The sequence below is a fragment of the Phyllopteryx taeniolatus genome, chromosome 1 (assembly GCF_024500385.1).
Source record: "Phyllopteryx taeniolatus isolate TA_2022b chromosome 1, UOR_Ptae_1.2, whole genome shotgun sequence".
Lineage (NCBI taxonomy): Eukaryota > Metazoa > Chordata > Actinopteri > Syngnathiformes > Syngnathidae > Phyllopteryx > Phyllopteryx taeniolatus.
In genome coordinates this window covers 29430666-29458208 of record NC_084502.1, presented here as the reverse complement: position 1 = coordinate 29458208, position 27543 = coordinate 29430666, and the positions used below count along the sequence as shown (strand labels likewise).

At 43.1% G+C, this 27543-nt stretch overlaps 1 protein-coding gene across 2 annotated transcripts; it reads left to right on the top strand.

The window, feature by feature from the left end:
• The first annotated feature begins 3034 nt into the window (after positions 1-3034).
• Positions 3035-25784, top strand: eif5b (eukaryotic translation initiation factor 5B). 2 transcript variants are annotated; one of them, XM_061786844.1, is made up of 27 exons: positions 3062-3170; positions 7345-7416; positions 7506-7616; positions 7689-7752; positions 9048-9203; positions 9297-9771; positions 9846-9979; positions 10059-10136; positions 12289-12439; positions 12527-12619; positions 14679-14765; positions 14851-14910; positions 14989-15275; positions 15354-15461; positions 17748-17858; positions 17950-18017; positions 18137-18278; positions 18347-18478; positions 18654-18836; positions 18906-19067; positions 20269-20400; positions 20489-20620; positions 20711-20787; positions 20860-21024; positions 21103-21241; positions 24086-24247; positions 25222-25784. In XM_061786844.1, exons 2-27 carry the CDS (start codon positions 7376-7378, stop codon positions 25327-25329), a joined length of 3558 nt encoding a protein of 1185 aa, XP_061642828.1. In that variant the 5' UTR covers positions 3062-3170; positions 7345-7375; the 3' UTR covers positions 25330-25784. The 2 variants fall into 2 exon arrangements, with proteins under 2 accessions (XP_061642838.1, XP_061642828.1); XM_061786854.1 differs by lacking the exon at positions 7345-7416 and having other exon boundaries at positions 3035-3170.
• The last annotated feature ends 1759 nt before the right edge of the window (positions 25785-27543 follow it).

Below are 27543 nucleotides of genomic sequence, written 5' to 3'. Positions count from 1 at the left end.
ACCATGATGTTTGCAGATGACAATTATGATCTGCAGGGAGCAGGTGAAGGAACAGTTAGAAAGATTGAGGCATGCACTGGAAAGGAGAGGAATGAAGATTAGCCGAAGTAAAACAGAATATATGTGCATGAATGAGAGGGGTGGTGGGGGAAGAGTGAGGCTACAGGAAGAAGAGATAGCAAGGGTGGAGGACTTGAAATACTTGGGGTCAACAGTCCAGAGCAGTGGTGAGTGTGGTAAGGAAGTGTAGAAACTGGTCCAAGCAGGTTGGAACGGGTGGAGGAAGGTGTCAGCTGTGTTATGTGACAGAAGAGTCTCTGCTAGGATGAAGGGCAAAGTTCATGAGACAGTGGTGATGCTAGCCATGTGATGTACAGCTCAGAGACAGGGGCACTGAAGAGACAACAGGAAGCAAAGCTGGAGGTGGTGGAAATTAAGATTTTGAGATTCTCTTTCGGGGTGACCAGGTTAGATTGGAATAGAAATAAACTCATCAGAGGGACAACCATGGTTACATGCTTTGGAGACAAAGTTAAAGAGCGCAGACTTCGATGGTTTGGACACATCCAGAGGAGAGATAGTGAGTATATTGAGAGAAGGATGATGAGGATGGAGCTGTCAGGCAAGAGAGCTTGAGGAGGACCACATAGAAGGTTGATAGATGTAGTGAGGGAAGATATGAGGGCAGTTGGTGTTTGAGAGGAGGATGCAGGAGATAGGCTTCCATGGAAAAGGATGACAAGCTGTGGCGCCCCCTAACGGGACAAGCCGAAAGGAAAGGAAGATCACTTCATATGACAACCCTGATAAGTGAATGCAAATGTTCCATAGAAAAGTGTGAAAAGACTGATCAAAAGTCAATGTTCTTTTTTGTGTTCAGAAGTATAACTATGAGGTTAACCTTTTCAAAATCTCATATCATATCTCTGTTATCCATCCATCCATTTTCTGAGCCGCTTATCCTCACAAGGGTCGCGGGAGTGCTGGAGCCTATCCCAGCTATCTTCGGACAGGAGGCGGGGTACGCCCTTAACTGGTTGCCAGCCAATCGCAGGGCACACACAAACAAACAACCATTCACACTCACATTCACACTTAGCGGCAATTTAGAGACGTCAATTAACCTACCGGCGGGACAGTGGCCGACTGGTTAGAGCGTCAGCCTCACAGTTCTGAGGTGCGGGGTTCAATCCCCGTCCCTGCCTGTGTGGAGTTTGCATGTTCTCCCTGTGCCTGCGTGGGTTTTCTCCGGGCACTCCGGTTTCCTCCCACATCCCAAAAACATGCATTAATTGGAGACTCTAAATTGCCCGTAGGCATGACTGTGAGTGTGAATGGTTGTTTGTTTCTATGTGCCCTGTGATTGGCTGGCAACCAGTTCAGGGTGTACCCCGCCTCCTGCCCGATGATAGCTGGGATAGGGTCCAAGCACGCCCGCGACCCTAGTGAGGAGAAGCGGCTCAGAAAATGGATGGATGGATGGATGGAATTAACCTACCATGCGTGTTTTTGGGATGTGGGAGGAAACCGGAGTGCCCGGAGAAAACCCACGCAGGCACGGGGAGAACATGCAAACTCCACACAGGCAGGGCCGGGATTGAGCCCAGGTCCTCAGAACTGTGAGGCAGACGCTCTAACTAGTCGCCCACCGTGCCGCTATCTCTGATGTTTCAGGGGTTTTTTTCTCTCAATAAATCTGCAAACATTTCAACAATTCAGTTTTTTTCCCTGTCCATATGTGGTGCCGTGTGTACATTAATGAGGGAAAAAAATAACTTAAATGATTTTAGTAAATGGCTGCAATATAACAGAGTGAAACATTTAAGGGGGTCTGAATACTTTCCGTAGCCATCCATCCATCCATCCATCCATTTTCTGAGCTGCTTCTCCTCACTAGGGTCGCGGGCGTGCTGGAGCCTATCCCAGCTGTCATCGGGCAGGAGGCGGGGTACACCCTGAACTGGTTGCCAGCCAATCGCAGGGCACGTCGAAACAAACAACCATTCGCACTCACAGTCATGCCTACGGGCAATTTAGAGTCTCCAATTAATGCATGTTTTTGGGATGTGGGAGGAAACCGGAGTACCCGGAGAAAACCCACGCAGGTACGGGGAGAACATGCAAACTCCACACAGGCGGGGCCGGGGATAGAACCCGGGTCCTCAGAACTGTGAGGCTGACGCTTTAACCAGTCGGCCACCGTGCCGCCTCTTTCCGTACCCACTGTATATATCTTTTCCCTTCTCCATAGGCGCTCAGGGAAAGCTCAATGTGTCGCTTAATGAGGAAAAGGCTTAACATCCACAAAATCCGTAATATTGAGGTTATTGGTTTGATATTTTCAGAGGTTGAAGTGGGCATTGCTATAGATGTCCACATAAATTTTGGTAACCAGTGATAGCAGTTTTCCGACATCAAGCGAGGTTAAACTTTTTTACGCTTATGTTAAGCGTTTTAATTTACACTGTCCCCTGGGCTACTCCTGTCAGTATCCTAACTCCCACTGTTGGTGCCAGTGGTGCGGATGCTCTTAATGATGAAAGAAATGGAACTTTACTTAACGTCAATATCTGCTGCTAAAAACAAAAAAAAGCTGTCAAAACCTGAACTTGAAATTGTGCTGCGATTTCAGTGTGTTTAGTTTTATTTAATCTAATTGTACACGTGACCCCTGGCATGATTTTGTGTTGTTTCTGGTTGTTCTCCTTGTTATTTGCTGTTGATGTAATGTTTACCTATTTTGTTGAATGCATTTTGCACTAATGGCATGTTTGACATATTGTTAACTAAAGATTGGGAAAACGCTTACTATCAAAAAGTGAGACCAAATGTCTCACGTTGTGGTTTTTCTATGGACCAAAACTAAAACACTAATTATGCTTTTCCTGATTATTATTTTTACAAACCTAATCACAAACTGTGTAGTATCGTGCTCATTGCTGCGTTGTCCCGCACTCGATTCCATATTCAATATATATTTAAATTTACACTATTTTCTGCTCCTTTCTCGTTTGATGATCAGGAAGCCCACATGGTGTATGACCTCTTGTCTACGAAAACAATAAACGATCTTTGGTCAATGTGAGCCATCCGTGTGTCGTGTGCGTGGAGAAACGGATAATCTCGGCTGTCAGGATGGGGAAGAAACAGAAGAAATCCGGGGAGGACAGGTAGAGAAAACATCCACGGGTGTCACCGCGGGGTTTGTCCTCGCTGACACACGGCGGCGCAGAGCCTCGGTGTGTTCAACCATTACGAAAACGTTTGTACCGTAGACTTCCTCGGTTAGCTTAGCAGCTAATTAAAGCTAACCACGAGTCGGCTGCTGCGAGAGTGCAGTTAGTACCAGGTAGTTGTCGAAATAGCCCATCTGAACTAATGTTACCCGATGAACCTGGGCGCTCACGGTTTGTGCTCTCAAGCCGCTCAAAGCCAGTCTCCGAGCTCTGTTGGACTGTGAGTGCTTGCTGGAAGTCAGCCAAGTTAGCCGGCTAGTGCTAGCATCCAGCTGGCTATCGAACGAAGCCCAAAAGTCACCTAAAGATTACAGTGGCACCTTGACTTACGTGTTTATTCGTTCCATGACCAATGATCGTTTCGGCCCCCCTTAAAACACCGTCTTTTTTTTGTTCTGACTATGTAATATCCCACTGTAATATAAGACAATGTAAAGAAATAAATTGGTTTTCTAAAGTATAATGAAGTCGAAAGTCACACAGTAGTAAATTAATGTGTTAGTGTGTGCCTTTAAGGGGCGTGCCCTAGTGAGTGACTACAGACGAAGGTGTTGTACAGACTTGCAATCACTTGTACGGCAAACTCCTTTAACATTGAACAGCCAGACTGGATATTTGTAATGCATTTTTTTCCTTGTCTAAAACAACATTTGAGAAATCTGTAACTCCATCCTTCCTTTCCAAACTTTGCATTTTGGATATCTGCAACGTCATTTCGCCTAGGACAAATCACATGACTTTTGCAATTCATGTGTTTATTAAGGATGTTCAATACAGTAAGCCCCACTCCATTGCTGGGGTTACGTTGCAGATCAGCGCTCAGCCCAACAGAACACGAATGCCTTTCTACAACCCCTCCACCATACCAACATAATTACAAGGGTGTAACCCAATTCGTTACAATATCTAAAAGTTTCATCTTCTCCAGGAATTCTCTGCGATGAAGGTGTTACCGTTGTGTTATCAACGCAGTACAGAAATTCTTCTACACAGTACACAGAAGTCACCAAACAGCCAGCCAGCGGCAGAGAAAACAATAGTGATGCTCTGATTGGCTTAATCAGTAGATACGGCTATTGATTGAGATGCGCGAGATTTAAACTCATAAGCAATGCTGCGAAATGCCAGCAAATGGCCAAATATACACTACGTGATAAAATAAATAACACCAAAAATAAAGTGTTTGCCTGTTCTCAATTTTCTCACTTGATGGGTGTCAAACTCATTTTTTACATGGGCCACATTGTAGTTATGGCTTACCACTGAGGGCCGTTATGACTGTGAAACCACATACTGTAACTGTATGATCACCTCATATTACAAATACAACAAATGCACATACAACAAATTGATAGCTAGTTTTGAAATCAGAAGCTAATGAAAACTGTTCAACTATTATTCAAAAGGGGAACTGGTAACAAAAAATACGTTGTTCTCCACATTATTATATGTGAAAGCAATTTTGATAGTTCAGCAAGAACCATGGTTTGCTTTCCTGGGCCACTTTAAATGATTTGATGGATCTGGCCCCAGTGCCTTGAGTTTGACACCTGTGCCTTACCTGGTTAAATTAAGGTTAAATAAGTGGTGGAGGCAGAGTAGTTTTCAGTAACAGATGAGTGCGTAATTGAAATTTGTCGAGAGCCAGGCTGCGGTCCTCCATACTAACCCTAGTACTCCGTAGCATAAATTATTTATCTTGCGCATTTTTTTTTATATGACAACAACCTGGATTTTTGAACAGGGGTGTGTTGACTTTTATATCCACTGTAGTTTAGTCATTCACAACCACTGTGAACCGGCACAGTAGTGTGCTCTGAGAATTCATCCAATTTCACTTATTGTGCCGAAAATAATTACCTTTGCTAGTAACATATAATGACAGGTTGAACAAGTAAATGCTCTTCCTTAGTACAATTAGGCTGTTGCCATTCATACAACAGAATAATAGCTACGTTTAACTAAGCAGGCCCAGATTTCACACGACACATACATTTTTTAAAGTTAATATAATAAAATGTAAGCCTAGATTGAAGATACATATCTTCATCAAGCATCCTCCAACTGCTTGTAAGGGGACTACTTTTTCCGGTTTGCCTGTGTTGCCGTCGCTGGTTGACAGTAATCCACCTATATGTCTGACAGTTTACTTTCACTTTTCACAACCTACATGTGTCTATGGAGCAGCGAAGTGTCCGGCCAACAAGGCGACAGAGTCCATGTACATCAGCGTGGCTCCGAGAGTACGTAAAATGCGCTGGACCTGCTGCCCAAGTTATGGATTAACAGCAGTTAGCCGTGCATCGTTAGCCACGGCGAGTCTGACCTGCGCAAAGTCAGTGAAAGTCCATCTTCGTCCCCAATGTTGCGTCCAATAATCTGAGTACTACGACTGTGTGCCAATGGTACTTTTTTCCAACTCACTACTATTGTGTGCATTCCATAACATGCCTTTGGCAACAGTGCTGAAACACCTGTAGTGTAGTTTAATGTAGTGTATACTTCGTGCACACTGTTGTGAACCTTGTTGCAGAGGGAGCGCTGGGCTGTCACGACTCTTGAGACAGTAAAACAAAAGTTGTGTTTTGTTTTTACCTATTTTGTTATCCAATTTCTAGTTTGCAGCACAGAACGTCTGCTACGGCGTTAACTATGTGTTTACGTTGTTGCAGTTTGTGGCACGGCAATTTTGTTTCCTAAACTCCAGAGTGTCGTTTAGTTTTTATTATATTTTAAACGGTAGCTATTTTGTTCGAGAAAAGTTTCTTAGTTTTCCACATACATAGTTGTTTAATTTCTGGTTTGCAGCACGGACCGGCGTCTATTATAATTATTTTATTTTTTTTCCATTTATAATAAGTGTTCTAAATAAATAGTAAATTGTTTTTATCACAAGCTCTTCTTTTCTACCCCCAACTCAAAAAAATCGAGTCGTATATCGAACCATGGATCAGTAATTTTTATACGTATCGAATAGTGACTTTGGTGTATCGTTACAACCCTAATCACAATAAATTTGAATATGGTAGAAAAGTTCATTGATTTCACTACTAATACATTACACACGTGGACAAAATTGATGGTTAATAAAATAAAAAAACACAGTGGTCACAGAAATAACTTGAATCTGACAAAAGTAATAATAAGTAAAAATCTAATGAAAATTAATCAATGCAAATCAGACATTGATTAAGACACTCATGAAACAGGCCTGGACAAAAATGATGGTACCCCTGGAAAAGATTGAAAATAATTTGACCGTAGGGAGATGTTCAAACAAGGTCCATCTATCCATCCATCCATTCTCTACACTGCTTATCCTCACTAGAGTCATGGGTATGCTGGAGCCTATCCCAACTCACTGCGGGCAGGCGCCTGGGTACACCCTGAACTGGTTGCCAGCCAATCGCAGGGCACATATAAACAACCAACCATTCGCACTCACATTCATACCTATGGGCAATTTAGAGTCTTCAGTTAACATACTGTGCATGTTTTTGGGATGTGGGAGGAAACCGGAGTACCCAGAGAAAACCCACACAGCCACAGGGAGAACATGCTAACGCCACACAGGTGAGGCCGGATTTGAACCCGGGTCCTCAGAACTGTGAGGCGGATGTGCTAACCAGTTTTCCCACCTAGTGTGTGTGTATATTTAATATACAGGGCGATTGAAAAGTAACTCCCTATTTTTAAGTACATGCAATTTATTTCTGAACTATAATTCTTACAAGAAATTAACATGAGAAGAAAGTGTATTGCATGGAGTTTTATTAAAAATTCAATATGGGCGCCCGCATTAGCCACCAGTTTCTCAAGCCGCCTGGGATCCGCATTAACTTATTTCACAAGGAACTCTCCTATTCGCCCTTCAAGATCTTCCAAAGCCGTTGGTTTGGTAGGATAGACTTGCTCCTGTAACCCACCCTACAGAAAAAAGTCACAGGGTGTTAAGTCAGGACTTCTGGCTGGCCAGTCATACACAAAAAAATTTAGAAAAAAATGACAACATATGAATAAATTATTTTAAAATGGGGAGTTACTTTTCAATCATCCTGTATATTATATATATTGAATTGAGCTTTTGACACTATTCTATTTTTTTTAGATGTACCTGTAAATAAATTCTGCTAGGGAGGATGGGGAAACAACGCTTTGAGCAAGTTGGCGAGTCAGCAACGTGTGTGTGTGTTCCAACAGAGGGACCAGAATGAGCAGGTTTATGTTGCTGCGAGTGTTTGTTTGACCAACTGATTTTGACTCCATCAGCACTAAAGAGGACGACATCGATGCTCTGGCAGCAGAGATAGAAGGAGCTGGATCATCAAAGGAGTCAAAAGGGAAGAAAAAGAAAAAGGGAGCCAAGAAGGATGACTATGAGTATGTGACATTCTTTTTTTCTTCATCTCACCCACACTGAATCATCACTAACTTGTTTGTTCGCTGCTGCAGTGAGGATGACATCCTGAAGGAGCTGGAGGAATTATCCCTGGAGACACATGGGGAACATGAGAAGGTAAAGCTGGCTTTAGCTGCTTATCACATTTGTCAGTATGGTTGCAAAATTCTGGGAATTCTCAAAGTTGCAAACTTTCTATGGAAATTAATGTCAATGAACAGGAATAAACCTGGAATTTACAAAATTGAAGGTTTGCTCTTAGGGCTGGAATTGATAAATGGCATTTCCGTTCATTTCAATGGGGAATGGTGATTTGTGATGCAAGTGATTTGAGTTACATGCATGGTCTTGGAACAAATTAGACTCATAAGTCAAGTAGGGCCTATAAATATTGTGTCGAGCACTCGAGTAAAAGGTGAAAAAAACAACAACATTATTTTTGTTTTATTACTAATATGCAATTTACTCTCCTTTACGAGGGATGAACTTCTATCCTTAAACTGCATATGTTGGTACTGGGTCAGGTATACACTACAATTTGAGACGACAAAGTCAGCCTAAACGGTTAGCATTTGCGATTAGCATTAGCACTACCGATTACAATTTTAACTTAAAAAAAACTAACTACCATTCTCCTCACTCATACAACATGTTATATGGACATTACACATCTAACAGTGTCTTAAAAATCACTTACAGATGCTCCTCTATCGCTTTTTGGTAGTGTTTTTTACTGGCCCAACACTGTGTCCGTCTGCAACAAATGTCCGTGCAGTAAGCATGGACAGTGGCCAAATGGTTCCAGTCGGCGCACATTGGTTCCGGGAGGTGCAAATATGCTTTTATTAATGGGTTTTTTTCTTGCCTCGAGGCAGACATTTTTGCTTCCACCAATTTTTGTGGATGACTTAGCAGAGTTAGCCGATTTTTTCCGCAGGGCACATATAAACAATCGCAGGGCATATACAAACAAACAACCATTCGCACTCATATTCACACCTACGGGCAATTTATAGTTTTCAATTAACCTACCATGCATGTTTTTGGAATGTGGGAGGAAACCGGAGTAACCGGAGAAAACCCACGCAGGCACAGGGAGAACATGCAGACCACAAACAGGCGAGGCCGGATTTCAACCCAGGTCCTCAGAACTGTGAGGCAGATGTGCTAATCAGTTTTCCACCGTTCCGCCCTGTTTAAATGTCATGCATTTAATTTTACTATTTTGCATGGATGTCTGCTTATAACAAAACAAAATGTTTCTGCTTTCTTGAACATTATTCTGTTCCAAAATACCCCAACTTAACTTCCCATGTTAACTCTCCGGAAATGTTCCATCCTTTGCAAACCTTTGTGTCAGTGGGACACAAAGGTTTCTTCACCGAGTTGCCTCCAACTTTGTCTCTACGTAGAAAGACGATGTCGCAGTGGATGATGATGTGGAGCCTCCTAAAGCAGAGAAGAAGAAAACCAGAAAGGGAAAGGTGCAGAGTGCCAGCCCTGAGGAAGAGGAGAAGAATAAAGCTGAAGCTGCAGATGATGAGCTGAGGAACGGACAGCAGAAGGAGGTGGGGAAGAGAAGTACTGCTAGTTTTGTTGATTTTTTTTTGTTTTTGTTCTGAACCTGCCTGTCGTTAATGATGTCATTCTTTCACCTAAAGGTGGCACCTGCTGCTGCTCCGTCCGGGTCAGATGAGGAGAATGGCTCACGTTCTCGCTTGAAGACCAAAGGAGGTAAGAAAGGTGCCAAGAGACTTTCCGGCTCTGACGAAGATGAAGGCACAACTAGAAACGAGCAAGAGGGTGAGTCAGAGGAAGATGAGGATTTCAGCTCTCGGAGCGACAAAAAGATTAAGAACAAAGGTAAAGCTGCAAAGAGCGAAGATGAGGACGAACAGGAGGAAGACAGTGGCTTCAAGATAAAGACAGCGGCACAAAAGAAGGCGGAGAAAAAAGAGCGGGAGAAGAAGAAGAAAGAGGAGGAGAGGCTCAAACATAGGAAGCTGAAGGAGATCAGTGCAGATGTAAAAAAAGAACCAGAGAAGAAGACTGCAGAGACCACACCCCCACAGGTGGTCCCAGTAGTGGACGTAGATAGAGATGAACAGGAAGGCGCAGAGCCAGCAGCCGAGGAGGGTAAGATATCGTCCTCTACGCACAATGCCGCACTCAGTGAAAAAGAGTCAAGTATGTTGTTTTTGTTCTATCAGATGAGGGTGACAAGAAGAAGAAGGACAAGAAGAAGAAGAAAGGAGAGAAGGAGAAGGAGGAGAAGGAGAAGAAAAAGGGACCAAGCAAGGCCACGGTGAAGGCCATGCAGGAAGCTCTGGCTAAGATGAAGGAGGTGTGTTGTTAAAAGTGTAGGCAAGGGCGCACGCTAAGTATTATTGTCCTCAGATATCAGAGCTGTTCTTCGTCTGTAGGAGGAGGAGCGTGCCAAGAAAGAGGAGGAGGAGCGGCTCAGGCGGCTCGAAGAGCTGGAGCAACAGAGGCTGGAGCAGGTAAGAAACCAGATAAACCTCCACTGTGGAGTTGAGTGGGTCAAACACCACACAATTTAAAAAAATATCACAATTTTAAGTTGGCCATGTAATATTTTTGTTCTACTCCAAAACTTACGTATAATAGTTGTCTGGCGCTGTAGGTTTGGTTCGCTTCCCGTAATAGTCTTTTTGCAGCATAATCCTAAACTCAGAAGATCCTGAGGCTTGTATGTTGGTATGGCTGTCACAATAAAAACTATATCGACTTATCGTTCGATAATTTTTCCGGACTCGTTAAATTGTCATTGTTGTGGTGAGCCGCCGGCGAGTTGTAGGGCTGTGTCATTAGCCGCGAGTGAGCTCGTAGAATGCAGGCAGACCGTTGTTGGCGCCGTTCAACACTCCACAGTCTTGCTCCATGTGCAGGGCATAGCAAACAACAGAGACACTTAAGGGAAAGTTAACTGTTCATTATGTTTGCTAGCCCGTGGACTAAGCAGCTAAACAGCTTGCTCCACTGCATCAGGGCCTCATTCCGAGGTTTTGTGTGTGTTAGTCCCCAATTAATACACACACGGGAAACTTAACTGTTTATTAAGCACACGTTATTCAGCCAGTAGTTGAGTATAGCGAACGTATTTGATTTGATTGGGAGCATTTGTGCCCTGCGACAGATGCACCATCTACAAAAATAGAGCCCTTTATCTATTTTTTTAAGTGTGAAATGTTTAGGGCTGGGCATTGTTAAGAACCTCACATAGGATGCAAATTCGATTCGATACTCCGTTAAATACTCCGATATCGATTCAGTAAGAAGTAGAAATACACCAATAAGAGTAAATTTGGACAATTTTGATGTATTTGTTTTTGATGCTATGTAAAAATATGTCCTGTCTCACGTCACATTTCTTAAGCAATAAAACATCTGAAAATACACATTTGCACTTAACTTATTGTACGTGTGAAGTCCAAACTTTAAAAAACATGACACTTGTGTACAAACACTGACAAGGTAAAATGCATGTAAACTTAATGTTTATTTCCTCTTGGAAATTGTAATAAAAAAGGTGCACAATAACTTATTAGCTGATATGAAGTACAAAAGTAAACAGATGATGACAGCAAAAAAGTAAAGTGCATGTACACTTAGTTGAAACAATATTTCTGAATGTATTAGGGTTAGGATTACTGCTATTATTGGCTGGGTTTTTAGGTAATTCCTAATGAGGTAGCATGTTTAAGGCATTGTGACAATTGCCAGTACTTTCTTTGTCAAACCCCATTCATTCATTGCTTGCCTCTGTCAACAAGTTTGCTATATTGCTCCCTGTGGGGCTTCCGTGGAGGGCGCTCATCTGCAGAACACTTGACCCTAATTCCCACTCGTTCGAAATGAAATGAGAAGTAGTAGTAGTTATGCACGTAGGGGTCAGTCGCTCTGAAAGTCCAAGCATCACATGTAAGTGTCACTCTTTCTGCAGACTTCAACAACAACAAAACCGCTGTCTTAACTCTGTGTACAGCTTGGGGATGGCGACTTCTAACATGTTTTCGTGTTGGTATTGCATATTGTGGTTCAAGTGTCCTTTGTCTATTTCCTGTGTTCCGGATTTAGAGTGGAATCCAAAATGAGACCAAACGTAAGATTTAAAAGTAGAGGTTGCTCGCTTTACACTGGCGCTGCCGCGATGCTTGCTTAGTCGCCGTTGTTGTTCTTGCTTGGTCGAGTGGGGCTTCCGCCAGTACAACGCGACTCACATGCAAAGTGTTCCATACTGGCCAGGAGGTGATTCGATTGGCTGATATTGAATTGCGGGGGGAAAAATTGCGATGCATTGATGAATCGATATTTTTATCTACCCCTAGAAATGATCCCAAACTTTGGACATTGTCTGTTGATGTGCTCTATCCTCCTGGCTCGCCACCTTATTTCTACACTGAGTTGGTGCGTGAGTCAGCAGTAACATTAGTCCGTGGGGCAAAATGATCACTGTAAAGCTTCGAAGCAAAGATGTAACTTCTACTTTGTTATCAGATGTTTCGAGTTATTCGAGTCATTGTTTCAGCCCTAAACATATGATATTTTTTTTAACGTAATAAAAAGATAGTTTTACTTTTGTTTTATGGTCTCTCCGTGGAACTCACGTTTTACCTCTTTGACACCTGGCAGGAGCGTCTTGATCAGGAGCGCAAGGAGAAGAAGAAGCAGAAGGAGAAGGAACGGAAGGAGCGTCTAAAGAAGGAGGGGAAGTTGATGACAAAATCCCAGAGGGAGGCGCGGGCTCGTGCTGAAGCCACGCTCAAATTGCTGCAGGCTCAAGGTATGTTGGCCAATCAGCTTGCTTTTCTCATAATTGATCACCAGCAAGTACTTGGACTGTCCTCAGCTGACCTGTGTCACTGTGCAGGGGTGGAGGTTCCATCCAAAGACTCTGTGCTAAAGAAGAAACCGGTTTATATGGACAAGAGGAAGAAGAAGCAGATCACTCAAACTCCAGAAGGTACGGCGAACCGGTTTGCTAGTCACAAATTCACCTATTCACGTTTCTTTTCTGTGGAACCTATCCTCAGCGATTCGCTGAAAAGCCCATTTTTGTGCTCTTTGCGTGATACTGTAAGATGGCACAAGACAGCGCCAAAGTAATGTGTCAACCAAGTATTGTTTAAGTGATACATCTGGAATAAGAGATGAACATCTTTGTCTGTCGAGGAGGAGCAGAGTTGTTAGTGGAAGTTATACAGAGTCTCGGTTGGATCTACATCTACGTGTGGATTTCCAATGCTTTTTTTTTTTTTTTTTTCAAATCAAATCATCTGTAAGCCTTTTATTTTTTAGGGTAATATTGTAAGCTTAGTGTTTTGGGATCATAAGTTTGTGGTGTATTTACAATTCAACTCTTAATATAGGCAATTCTAAACATTTTTGGTGGGGGCGTCAATTACTCGAAGTTATTCGCTATACATCACCAATAGTGGGGACCTCTTGAACGTCTCTTTATTTCTTGTTAGTTGCTTGCTAACGGCCTATGAATTGTGTATTAGAAGTGGGCGGTTGGGCACATTTAAAAAAAAAAAAAAAAAAAAAAGCAGCAAATTATTAGGGATGTCCCAATCAAATTATTATTATTATTTTTTTTAACGGTACGAGTCTTTCATTTAGGTATCTGCCGATACTGATTCCTGATCCCATACATAAAATAAATTGAGAAAATATACTAATAATAATAATATAATAATAATTTAAAACAAATAAACCAAACAAAAACGATACAATATTTAGCAATTAGCAAATATATATAATTTTGGTAATCGTAATTGACTTAAAACAGGAAACATTTTGTCTGATTTCATATCACCCAGTCAAGTGAAAAAATCATGTATCTGCTGTATCTGCTTTTTCTGCTGTGCGCGCCTTGGCCTCTTAGGGGCAGTATAGTGCGATGCATGCATGGAGCCACACGTTTGCAGTAAGCTTAAAAAAGAATAGCAGAAGAACTTGGTGATAAAACATTAACTTGTTTTTCACATTTTAGGAAGAATGTATGCCTGTGAGAATTTTTATATTTCCTGTCTGTATGTGTTACTGAAGGTAAATCCCTCCCTTGATCTCATGCTAATTCTAACTAGCCCCTCAATAGAGTTTTCCATTGACTGTTAGCATCAAGCTGAAAACGAACAACTGTGTCTTGATTAAAATGTACAATGTGTGTAATTATTTTTGTTGTGTTTTTAATTTTACAATAAACTACACCTTGAGTGTCATTAAACCGTTTAAAGCACGCTCATGGAGGGCTGACACTGTGTGTGTGTCAATGTGTGTGTGTAAAAGCGCACGCGCACACAAACACACAGTGTCTGCGTGTTTCTTTCCTTCACTCATACTGGTACTAAAAATACCTGAAAGGATACAAAGTTTAAAATAAGATATTGGCAAGATATTTGTACCCTTTGATTATTATAAATAAAACCAATCTTTTTCACTCAATCTCGATCAGCTGAAAATCACATGATCGAGTTTCCCGATTTTCGATCACATGATCAGATCGGGACATCCCTCCAATTGATCATCTCACTTTCATCAGCTCCTCTCCATAGTGGCCACAGAACTAAATAAACTGTCAACTCTAGTTGAGCTAAAGCACAGTGACAGTAAAGCATAAGTATCCAGATAATTAGATGCTAAATGGCACCACTGAGCACAAAAAGCTAGTAAAACATTGTCCTTGCAAGCAAGCGTATAGCACACAAAATGGAAAGTAAAAGAGTTTTGAACTATTTTATTATTGTAAAGTCAAAAACCTCTGATTTCAGCCCGTCAAATGTGAATAGTTTCTGATTTATTTCATCCTCAGTGAAAGCAAATTTATTATCTTTGTGTTTTAAACCAAACAACATTAATGGACATTGGCTGATTTGGAAAAAATGATCAACATTTTCTGACATGTTTCAATTCAAATTCTAACCAAGTTGTTAGCAAACTGTATATTTGTAAACCTAACTACGCCAACGGTTCGGAGTCACTCCAGAACAGTTCTCATTCACTTGTGTTCTCCTTACCAGAAACGTCTGCGGTGATTTTGCCAAAATCAGAGACGGCAGAACATGTTGCCCCGGAGACGGAGGCAGTGACACAGCAAACAGAGCCAGGTGAGAGGTAGGAGGTGTGTACATGTTGAGGATAGATGCGTCAAGATTTAACGTTGGTGGCTCCTGGCTTTTAAAAACATTTTAGAGGTTAAGGCAGATTTTGCTGTGGACGACTGGGAGGCGATCGCGAGTGATGAGGAGAAAGGTGAGTGATGACGCATGACTGGTTGGAAATGTGTGGTGTTCCTTGCAGCTGCTCATTGTTTAAGTTACTCTTTGGCAGAGTTAAAGAAAGTCCACATTGAGGTAAAAGAGGAGCCCGTTGGCCCACCTCAACCCACTGCCAGTGAAGAGGAGGAGGAAGAGGAGGAAGATGATGAGGACGAGGAGGAAGAGGAGGAGGAAAGCGAGGAAGCGCCGGAGGAAGAGATAGCGAAGCGGGTGGTCGTAGGTCAGGGGAAGAAGCAGCAGGCGAAGGAGAGTGAAGACGAGATAACTGAGAGCGACGATGATGATGATGACAGGACCAAAGAGGAGCGTCTGTACGATCGAGCTAAGAGGCGGATCGAGGTGAGTGTCCAAAGCACCTGAGAAGTGAGCGCTCAACTCTTTTCATTCATCTCTACGTGAACATTTGTGATCTTGTAGAAACGGAGAGCAGAAAACATCAAGAACATCGACATAAACAGGTTGAGAGCGCCGGTCGTGTGTGTCCTCGGACACGTCGATACTGGGAAGACCAAGATCCTTGATAAGGTACACGCTCACCGTTGATATATCTCTGACTTCTTGCTGACTCCTTTTTGTAGACTTGACTGGTTTTGACTATTGAGTAGTATTGACTTATCAACCAGAGGGCCATTTGTTATGTAGTGGATCACATACTGTAGCTCCCAGTCTGCCATTGAAGCTCCTTGGGAAGCATGGGAATTACAGCCTGATTGCATCGTGTTGCATTATGTACCTTTCTGTAAATCATTGACTCCCAACTACTGTGGCACAGCAGTGAGCCGTGAGAGATCATCAGGTCTGCACGAGGAAATAATCCAGTTGAACTTGATCAGCCAGAAAAAATGTTCTGGAAGTGAATTTCTAGCTGTTGGCAGCTCTGTAGTCCTAGTCATGAATGCAATTTTACTAATGATTGGCATAGTTTTATTAATAATTGGCGGGCTTTAATTCATTTTAGATTTTAATTAATGTAAAGCACTTTGTGTTGCGTTTTTTTGTATGAAAAGCACTTATAAATTCAGTTTGATTGGTAAGTTATTTCTGCTTGCGGTTTTCTGCCTTCGGCTCCCCAGTTTAATTTTTTGGTTTAGGTCAAGAATTGTAATTTTGGTGTATCACTACTTTTTACCCAAAAATATAATGTACAATCAAATCAAAGTACTTTTCTGAATGAAGATTTACTGGAAGTTACTGTGAAGTATGTGGACTCACTATCTAAGCAGAAAAGCCTTTGGCGGTGTCCAACCATCTCTGTTCAATTTTGGTGTCTCGGTATCATGAGATGGTCGCCAGTAGCCACATAGCAAGTATTTCAAGGTTCAAGGTGCTTTTATTGCCAATTCTTCTATATGCGTAACACATACAGAGGATTGAAATTACGGTACTCAAGGGCCTACGGTGCTACAAAAGACAGTACAAATAACACTAAACCACTAAAAACTAAACCAAAATAAAACTATGGTATATACAGTATAAAAAGTATTAATTGAATGTGCAAATATCAACGATCAGGTGACTTGTGCAACATAGTCAAGGTCAGAGAACCAAGGCAAATGGGACATAAATTAGATGACAAAACCCCAATGCTGCTTAAGTGGCTGGTGCGACCCTGAGTCTGGTGTGTGTGTGTGTGTGTGTGTGGTTGTGTGTTGAGTGTGTGTGCATGTGCATGTTTGTGGGGCGTCAAGAGTTTAGGTGGGCAGAGGACAGAAGAGGTAGAGGGGGCAGGGTGGGCATAGAGTTCAGATTCCTGACAGCCTGATGAATAAAACTGTCTTTGAGTCGGCTAGTCCTGGCCCGCAGACTCCTCCCTGATGGGAGCAGACTGAAGAGGCTGTGTGACAGATGGGTGGTATCCGCCGCTATGCGGAGGGCTTTGCAGGTGCGGCGGACGCTGTAAATGTCCTGCAGGGAGGGAAGAGAAGTTCCGATGATCTTCTCAGCTGCCCTCAACTATGCGGTGGAGTGTCTTGCGGCAGGATGCGCTGCAGGCTCCGTACCACACAGTGATGCAGTTTGTCAGGATGCTCTCTATGGTCCATCTGTAGAACGAGCACATGATGGGGGTTGGGGCTCTTCCTTCTCCTCAGCTTGAGCAGGAAGTAGAGACACTGGTGAGCTGTCTTGGCCAGTGATGAGGTGTTGTTGATCCAGGAGAGGTCCTCGGTAATGTCCACTGCCAGAACTTGGTGCTGCGCACTCTCTCCACCACAGCACCGTTGATGTTCAGGGGAGCATGATGGCAGTGCGCTCTCCTGAAGTCCACAATCTCCTTGTTTTTTTTCCACATTTAGGGAGAGATTGTTGTCCGTGCACCACCCGGCCAGGCGGCTCACCTCACTCGTGTAGTCTGTCTCCTCCCCGTTGCTGATGAGACCCACCACAGTTGTGTGGTCTGCAAACTTGATGAAGAGGTTGGAGATGTATGTCGGTGTGCAGTCATAGGTCAGCAGGGTGAAGAGGAGGGGACTCAACACACAACCTTGTTCTATTAAGCCATGTTTGTTGTTACTGGATTTATTTAGTGAGGTTGGCGCTCAGTGTTCTGAAACGGATTAATGACATTTCCGTACATTTCAATGGGGAAAGATGATTTCAGCTATGAGTGTTTTGCATTGCGTGTGGCCACAGAACAAATTAAACTGTTGTACATTCTTTAATAATCAAAATGGCTACCAAAAAAGGAAAAAGTTCAAGTCATTGTGCTATTAATTTTGTAAGTCAAGGTACCACTGTACTTGTTTTTGAGTGCAGATTTGTTTTCTTGCTATTAACTAATTTCTGGCTCTTGTTGCTCTCTCATTTGCACAGCTGCGACACACCCACGTTCAGGACGGCGAGGCAGGAGGAATCACACAGCAGATCGGAGCCACGAATGTCCCGAGAGAGACGATTGAAGAGCAGACGAAGATGGTGAAAAATGTATGAAGACAACACACACACATTCACACACACAAACACACGCACACATAAAGACGGTGTTGCGATGACTTCAGTGTTTGTTCATGTGTAGTTTGACAGAGACGGCATGAAGATTCCCGGCATGTTGATCATTGACACACCAGGACACGAGTCGTTCAGGTGAGAATTTGTATAGGATGCACTGATTTGAAACGTTAGCTTAGCGTTGGGCAGCTAAGAACAGTATCATTTTGGCCAGTCTAATTTGACAAACAAGTCCTTGTGATGCATGTGATCAGTAACTTGAGGAACCGAGGTAGCTCCCTATGTGACATCGCCATCCTGGTGGTGGACATCATGCACGGTTTGGAGCCTCAGACTATCGAGTCCATCAACTTGCTGAAGGAAAAAAAGTGTCCCTTCATCGTGGCGCTCAACAAGGTGACTTCCTGTCAGCCGCCGGATGTGTCATCTTATCAATACGGGCTAACGGCAATTCTGCTCTTCAGATTGACCGTTTGTACGACTGGAAGAGGAGTCCTGAGACGGATGTGTTGGCGACACTGAAGAAGCAGAAGAAAAACACCAAGGACGAGTTTGATGAGAGGGCGAAGGCCATCATCGTGGAGTTTGCTCAGCAGGTGAACATTGTTGGTGTTTATTAGGTTTTCAAAGGGTTGGGTTTCCAAATTTGAACATTCCCGTAATTTTGCAACCCTCGTCTTCACTGTTTTGCCTCCAAAAACAGGCCAGGATGCACCCGTGCGTTGTCATAATCTGCTGCTCTAAACTGCTATTCGTTGTTGATGTCCTCAGAGTCTCAACGCTGCTCTGTTCTACGAAAACAAGGACCCCAGGACGTTTGTGTCGCTGGTTCCCACATCAGCTCACAGCGGCGATGGGATCGGAAATCTCATTGGGCTTCTTGTCGAGCTCACTCAGACCATGTTGGCCCGCCGTGTCGCGCATTGCGACGAACTCCGGGCTCAGGTCATGGAGGTAAATGAGTCGACCTAAAGCACTTAACACACTGTAAAGACAGACACATGTTGATTTTGTCTGTGTTAGGTCAAAGCCTTGCCTGGCATGGGCACCACCATAGACGTCATCCTGATCAACGGGCGGCTACGGGAAGGCGAGACCATCATCGTCCCCGGAGTGGACGGACCAATCATCACACAGATTAGAGGGCTGCTCCTGCCACCTCCTCTGAAGGAGCTCCGGGTCAAGGTACGCAGGTTGTCGACACACCTGCACGTTACATGTTAGCTTGGACTTGGATCGCTTCCACTGATAACGTGTATATTGGTTTTTTTTAATGACAGAATGATCATAAAACATAACCCCATAACCCAAGGAGACCTTATTATTTACACTAAAGGTAGGGACTGCGACCACAATTGGCAAAAAAATAATTGCATTGTTGTGAGATCATTGACTGAACCGCAGACCGAATCCACTGCATAACCTCCAAGATACAACTTTTCAGCAAATTAAAAAAATTTAAAAAAAACTCCGGTTTCGTGCCACATCACAAAAATATGCGTGGTAGGTTGATTGAAGACTCTAAATTGCCTGTAGGTGTGAATGTGAATGCGAAGGGATGTTTGTTTAAATGTGCCCTGCGATTGGCTGGCGACCAGTTCAGGGTGTACTCTGCCTCTCGCCCGAAGATAGCTGGGATAGGCTCCAGCATGCCCGCGACCCTTGTGAGGATAAGCGGTACAGAAAATGGATGGATGGATGCTTGGATTTTGAAAAAGAGCAAGTACAGTCATCCCGCAATATAACACAGTTCACTTCTTGCCGGCTCAGCGCGTCACAGATTTTTTAAATTGTACAGTACAGTAAGTACAGTTACTCAACTGCATGTCTCTGGTAAGCATTGTTAGCTATAGGTATTGGTACTGTATAACTTGTTGGTGATGAAGGAATGCATGTAACTTTAAAATATATGGAAGTAATACCATAAATACTTGGTCGCTGCTTTGCTGATTTCAACTCTTGCGGGGGTAATTTGGAATGTAACTCCCGCGATAAACAAGGGATTACTGTATACGAGATGATTGACTGATTGATCAATCATCTCGTATATTGTATCACTTCAACATGCTTCTTGTCACCAGTTACTATTTTCCTCTTAGCCAGTACTTCAGCACCATTTTGTAGCATCTTAGAACATTATACAGTATATATATATATATATATATATATATATATATTATTGTATACAAATGAAATGAATACAAAGAACAATTTTATTTTGTGACTGTTATTGTTTTTGCCTCCTTAAGTCTTCATTTTTGAGCTAATAGATTATTTTTTGTTTTTTTTTAATCTATTAATTTTTTTTAATAGAACCCGTATGAGAAGCTGTTATTTTATTATTATTATAATTTTTTTAATGTATAATTATTAATTTTTTTAATAGAACCCGTATGAGAAGCACAAAGAAGTCTCCACATCTCAGGGTGTGAAGATTCTGGGTAAAGACCTGGAAAAGACGTTGGCAGGGCTCCCCCTGCTGGTGGCACACAAAGATGATGAAATACCTGTTCTAAGGGTAACAACGCACGCACACACACACACTCACTCAGTAGCTAATTTACAGAATCGACACAGCTGATATCTGCTGATGGTCTTGTCTTTAGGATGAACTTATCCATGAGCTCAAACAAACTCTGAGCTCCATCAAGCTGGAGGAGAAAGGAGTTTACGTGCAGGCGTCCACCCTGGGATCACTAGAGGCTCTGCTCGAGTTTCTGCGCACATCTAAAGTACCTGTGAGTAATGGTCTAGTTCTATTATGTCAGCGGTCCCCAACCTTATGAAATGAAATGTGTATGTATGTGTGTGTTTGTTTGTGCATGTAGTACGCTGGCATTAACATCGGTCCTGTCCACAAGAAGGATGTGATGAAGGCCTCAACCATGCTGGAGCATGATCCACAGTACGTCTGCTTCTCTTCTCATTTCATATCGAATGAGCTCGTGTCCACACTGATGGTGCTGGATCACCACAGGTACGCTGTGATTCTGGCGTTCGACGTGAAGGTGGAGCGGGAAGGCCAGGAAATGGCTGACAGCTTCGGCGTCCGCATATTCTCCGCTGAAATCATTTACCATCTTTTTGACGCCTTCACCAAGTACCGTGACGACTACAAGAAATCCAAACAAGATGAGTTCAAGTAAGCACGCGCATTTTGCTGCTCACGTTCGGTTTGTGGTTGTTGTTTGACAGCTACTGTGTGTTTGTGTGAGTTTAGACACGTGGCGGTGTTTCCGGTGAAGATTCGCGTCCTTCCTCAGTTCATCTTCAACTCCAGAGATCCCATTGTAATGGGCGTGTCAGTGGAAGCAGGCGTCCTACGGCAAGGGACGCCACTCTGTGTTCCCAGTAAAGGGGTGAGTAAGTTTTCAAAGGGGTGGAAAATGGCTGTTAATTTTATGGGAATTTAAGCTGCAGCATTTTGCAAATGTACAAATTGAAAACCGATGGACGTTTATGTGAATTGCTGGCTGCGATGTCGCGGGGCTCAGAGGAGAAAAAAAAAATCATCCATGGGGATTGCGATGCATTACGCTTCTGCGTTAGCCAATGGTGCACTCGAGGCGACCACAGCAGCGCGCCAACGGCCTGCTGAATTTCAGCAGATGCAAAGGCAGGGGTAATTGTCCTATCGCGGCTGCCAATCATTACACCGGGGTTTAGAGTCTGCCTGGACGACACAGAGTACCTCTCTGCGGCCCGTGAGAGAATTTGCATCGCTGGGAAGGAGCCGGGAAAGAAGGCACGTATATGATTGGCAGCTGAAAGTTACGCAGGACGGGGTTTTCAGAGCATTCAGCGACACACCCACGGTGCCTGAAAGCTTGAAACAACGTCTCAAATCTTGACCAGTTTGTATGTATGTAAGTTTGGGGAACGCGGCCATATATGTGTGTGTGTGTGTGTGTATATATATAAATATTTGGTTGTTTGTTTATATGTGCTCTGTGATTGGCTGGCGACCAGTTCAGGGTGTACCCCGCCTCCTGTCCGAAGATAGCTGGGATAGGCTCCAGCACGCCCGCGACCCTAGTGAGGAGAAGTGGCTCAGAAAATGGATGGATGGATATATATATATATATATATATATATATATATATATTGTGCATTATTTGTAGGATGAATCATCTCATTTTCAAGGGGGTCCTTTCAACAAGTATAATCACTAATATACAAAATAATAATTAAAGATAAAACAAAATCATAATGCGAGTACTAATCATGCACCCACTGCTTCCCTAAGCTGAGCCTCCCACCAACCAGCCAATATTTCATATGCATGTACATATATATTAATACATAATATAAATAGTGTACACAACATCAAGGCACAATATTTTAATAATTTTGTAATTGTTTTATTGTCTTTCTATTATTGCAATGCCTTGATTTTAGTGAGGTTAGAAGCCAGTCACAGTCATGAATGCAATTGGACTAATAACTTCTAAAATAATAGAGCCTGCACTCCAGCTGTGTGGGCGTGTCCTCCTCGTTTGCCCTGTGTAACCATCAGCTGTCAATCAAGTACGTGTTTTTGGCTCTGTGTGGCTCACACAACCAGTGTGAGCCAAGCTGACTTTCGCTTAAACGGGTAACTTTCCCGTATTGCTGTAATATGGTTGCACATATGACACAAATCTAAGTGAATCGGTGGGTGACTTCACAAACCGACGCCGTTCTGGCGTGCTTGCTGCCTTGTTCGCTTGCTAGGCAGTTCACTCGCGAGCTAGCACACATAACAAACCGTTATCTTTCCCTGCAGTGTCTCTGTTGTGAGGGCCCGCGCAGGGCACTGCTGTGGCGAGTTGGATGGGCCCCAACGCCAGATCGCGGGCGGCTCATAGCTAGACGCTGACGTGGGGTGGCAGAGCAGTCGGGTTTGCGGCGGCCTTCCCCCAAGCGCAACGCGGCGCACACGGCAGAGACACTGTTGCTCAGATAACACAAAACACACAACATTTTTGGGAAGATGCATTTTTTTGGGGTTGTAGGCAAAGCTTGATGGCCACCTGCACGCTGTAGTGGTAGAATTGGGTCAAGTTATCAATAAGTGGCAAGTACGCCGAATAGCCACTGCACAGAAAAAGGGCACTTGGTACTTAACTCTATATAGTGGGGGAGGTGCGACTCATGCTTGAGGCCTGGTTGCATTATCTGGCCTCGTTTTAGCCCTGTGCAAAAAATCCAGACAAATGAGAAGGTAAAAAAAGAGTTTAATGCAATATCACAGCAATTAATTGCTAAATTGTTCTGTCTTTGCATGTTCTCAACACTTAGTGTACCTTCAAGCATATTTAATGTAATTAGAAAGAAACCCGTGAAATAATTACTTTAATGGGTCTTTAAACAACAGGTTGAAAACAAGCGGTGCAGTGATGCGTAGAAAGACAATAAAACACAAATCCCCGTCATGTTCTTTATCGTCTGCAAAGAACTAATATTAGTGCTGTACTAGTGTGCTGAGAGGAGCTGAGAGGAGTGGGGCATCTCAATAAACATGATAGCCGTTTGTTTGTCTTACACTGCCCTCAGGTGGCAAGGTGGGCACACCAGAAAGAGCAGCACCATGGCCATTCAATTGATGGAGTGTGACAGACTTTTTATTTTTATTTTATTAAAGGCGGCACGGTAGCCGACTGGTTAGCACATCTGCGTCACAGTTCTGAGGTGGCGGGTTCAAATCCAGGCTCACCCGTGTGGAGTTTGCATGTACTCCCCGTGCCTGGGGTTTTCTCCGGGTACTTTGATTCCTCCCCCCCCCCCCCCAAAAAAAACATGCATGGTAGGTTGTTCGAAGACTCTAAATTTCCTGCAAGTGGCTGGCGACCACTTCAGGGTGTTCCCCGCCTCTCGCCCAAATATAGCTGGGATGTGCTCCAGCACGCCCGCGACCCTAGTGAGGATAAGCGGTACTGAAAATGGATGGCTGGAAATTCTTTTTAATTGTATTTATGTCATAACTGTTTTTTTTAGTACAATCCTATTTTCCCCTAATTAAAATACACGTTAAATTTTTTGGGGTGTTTTTGGGGGGAGAAGGCTAGAACAGATTAATGGCATTTCCATTCATTTGAATGGGTTGATTTCAGATGTGAGTGTTTTAAGTTACGAGCGTGGTCACAGAACAAAGTAAACTCGTATCTCGTGGCCCCACAGTGTGTGTTAATGTGTGGCCTATGTTCCTGTTAATGGGGTTTCAGTTTGTGGACATCGGTGTGGTCACAAGCATCGAGATCAACCACAAGACAGTGGACAGCGCCAAGAAAGGTCAGGAGATCTGTATCAAGATTGAACCCATTCCCGGCGAGTCGCCCAAGATGTATGGCCGCCATTTTGAGGCCACCGACATTCTTGTCAGCAAGGTGAGTCCACCTCACACCACTTTCGGTGTCATCATGGTGACAAGGTTATTCAGGACAAAATAGCAGATGCTTGAAGGTCATGAGGGTAAGGCTGGGCGAGTAAATTTTTACATTTTTTAAATTGAATTAAAATTTAAAATGTAATCGTGATTTTGATTTTGGCTTCCCACAATCATAAAAACATTATAATCGAAGAAAAACGAATCATGTGCCGCAGCGCGGGTTGTGTTTGCAAGTTCCTGCATTGTAAATGCACGCTGGACGCAGCGTGTTGCTTGTTGCAAGCGCGCGACGCATGTTCTTCTGCCTTCCCTGAACGTGCTTTAAGCGGTTTATTGACACCCCAGGTAGAGTTTACTGTAAAACTAAACGCACAACAAATATAATTACACCCATTGTATATTTAAATACAAGACACACATCGTTTTCGACATCGCCAGCTTGTGCTAACAGTCAATGGAAAAGCCTATTGACGGGCTAGCTGACATTGGCATTAGATCATAACAAATATTCACACACAAATGCTGTAGTAACACATACAGACAGACAATGTAACAATACTCACAGCCATATATTCTTCCTTATCTGTGAAAAATTAGTTTAATAAAGTTTTATTTATCCAAGCATTTTAGTAGTGATGTCAATTGTGATTTTTCACTAGTAGCAGTCGGGCTCCCCATTACTCTAATCCTATATTGTTGTGAGTGGTTTCTCCACATTATAAAATGTCTGGAATTAAAAGCTGAAATCTCACCTCCTATGCATCTTTTGACTTAAAACCCAAATAAATGTAGCAAAAATAAAGGAGTTGGGCTCAGAGTATATTGTGCAAAATTTTAGAATATCAAGTCAGACATACAGATTCCACTACACCAAAACTAAACAGAACACAGCGAACATTACAGATGTTTGAAATGTGGACCAAAGTGTCATTCTGAGAGCTAAACGCCGATTGACAATTGACAATGTTGCAGATCACCCGGGCATCCATCGACGCGCTGAAGAACTGGTTCCGGGATGACATGCAGAAGTCGGACTGGCAGCTGATCATGGAACTGAAGAAGACCTTTGAGATCATCTGAGCAGCTCGCACATATAAGGAGGCACCTCTTCCTGTCGTGGCACGGAATGACAGGTTTTTACCCGTGAGAAGGCTCTCATCCGGTGTGCCCCGGGTGAAACAGTGCTACTCTGAAACATTTCACTCTCAGTATTCCAACGTGCCTGTTGTCTTTTTTGTTCTCTGCTCCGATTCGTGACTGCTGTCGCTTCCTGTCTCTGCCTCCAAACGGACGGACACTGACGGTCTTAACCAGCCCCTGCTTTTTGGGTCTGCCAAAGTGCGTTATGGGACCGTAAAATACACAAGGAAACAGCAGTGGCGACAGTAGCCAGTTACAAAGACAACTCTGTTGATACCTTTTGCTGTGCGCTTTCTTGGCCATGTTGGCAGCGGGGGCAGGTGGACAGAGGACAACCCTCGGAAATGTTTTACTGAAGTGCTAAGTAATAAATTCCCATAAAACTTGTACAATGACTTTTTTGTGTGTGGAAATGCGTTTGTTCTCAATGAGTCGGCAACTGGAAAGTCCACAAAGTGCTGGCGTAAATGTATTTCACATCCTCTTGAGTTTCATACACGACATGAGGACTGGGGAAAAAGAAAAAACATGACTGCCTGTGTGAGGTTGTTTCTCCAATGAGTCATGGTGAATGTATTTCCTTTTGCCAGCCCAAAAACCACCAGTTTATGCAAGTCAAAAATTCGGAAAAACCACGTACACGTAAGATGCATTTTTGGAGTTATCGTTGGCTCAATGGCGGCACGGTGGCCATCCAGCCTTATAGTTCTGAGGATTGATGGTTGGAAAAATAGTTTGGTACCTTCTTTAGTAAAATGTTCACTGCTACCACTCTCAATTTATTAAAAATTTACATTTCGGGGTGGCCTTTTATTGTAGGCAACCACCAATCTCCAGGCCCTCTCTTAACGGCCCACATCAGATCCAGAGATATTACAATACAATACAAATTATACTCCTGCACTTTTTTGGAATACTTTCACTTTGAATACTTAAATGCATTTAAAATCACATTTCTTTTGATTCTTAAGTACAGCAAATTTCAGCCACACTTGTCAACTGTTTTTCACTTCAACTTTAAGTGTATGTTATGTGATTACCGTAATGAAATTAAGAGATAACGAATCCACTTAGATTTTGCAACATATGTCATTGATATAAGTATGTATGTTTCAAAATCCAGAAACACGGTCGCCATTTTCTTCCCATTTTTTTGGTACTCGGAAATGAGGTACGGGAATTTAGCTGAGGTCCACTAAAATCGTGATTTGTCATTGTTTTGCGCAAGTTAATACTTGTTGGAACAAATCCCTTTACCACCTCGTTTATAAAATGTTCATTTCGGTTGAGATTTTCTGTGGTTCTGACAAAGATGAAAATGTTCCTCAATTTCGGTGTCAAAAATCACACGTTAATAAGATTTGGTAATGACAGAAAACGATATGGTGGTGATTCATTTATTATTGTTTTGGTTTTCTGTGAAGTTTTGAAATAATTCTGGCGATTTGCTGGCTCTTAGTTTGATGATCAAAATGACATGCTCAGAATGCTCAAACGGACGCCGCCCTGTTTAAACATAACATTTCTGTCTCACTTGAGGCACATCTGGGCATTTCTCTCTCTCTCTCTATATATATATATCGAATATTTTAGTTTTATTGAATAATTGGGGCGGCACGGTGGGCGACTGGTTAGCACATCTGCCTCACAGTTCTGATGACGGGGGTTCAAATCCGGCTTCACCTGTGTGGAATTTGCATGTTCTCCCCGTACCTGCTAGGATTTCCTCCCACATCCAAAAAACATGCTTGGTATGTTAAGTGGAGACTGTAAATTGTCCATAGGTGCGAATGTGAGTGCGAATGGTTGTTTATTTGAATGTGCCCTGCATTTGGCTGGCGACCAGTCCAGGGGGTACCCCGCCTCTCGCCCAGAGTCAGCTGTGATAGGCTCCAACTCGCCCGCAACCCTAGTGAGGATAGGTATGGAAAATGGATGAATGGATAATTGAGTATTTGGATAAATTCTATTTTTGCTTGGTTAAAGACCAATTATGGCCGGATTTGAACCTGGGTCCTTAGAACTGTGAGGCAGATGGGCTAACCCAGGGGTCTAAAACCCACGGCCCGGGGGCCAATTGCGGCCCGTGGAATGATATTTTGTGGGCCGCAGGACAAAATTAAAGCTTGGTGTTAGTGCGGCCTGTGTGTTTTT

What these genes read in the sequence shown, in the direction of transcription:
- eif5b (XM_061786844.1), top strand. Translation starts at nt 7,376, where the DNA reads ATGGGGAAACAACGCTTTGAGCAAGTTGGCGAGTCAGCAAC. An exon ending in CTCTGGCTAAGATGAAGGAG is followed by an intron (nt 9,980 to 10,058) that starts GTGTGTTGTTAA and finishes CTTCGTCTGTAG; the next exon opens with GAGGAGGAGCGTGCCAAGAA. An exon ending in TCCGGGCTCAGGTCATGGAG is followed by an intron (nt 18,837 to 18,905) that starts GTAAATGAGTCG and finishes TGTCTGTGTTAG; the next exon opens with GTCAAAGCCTTGCCTGGCAT.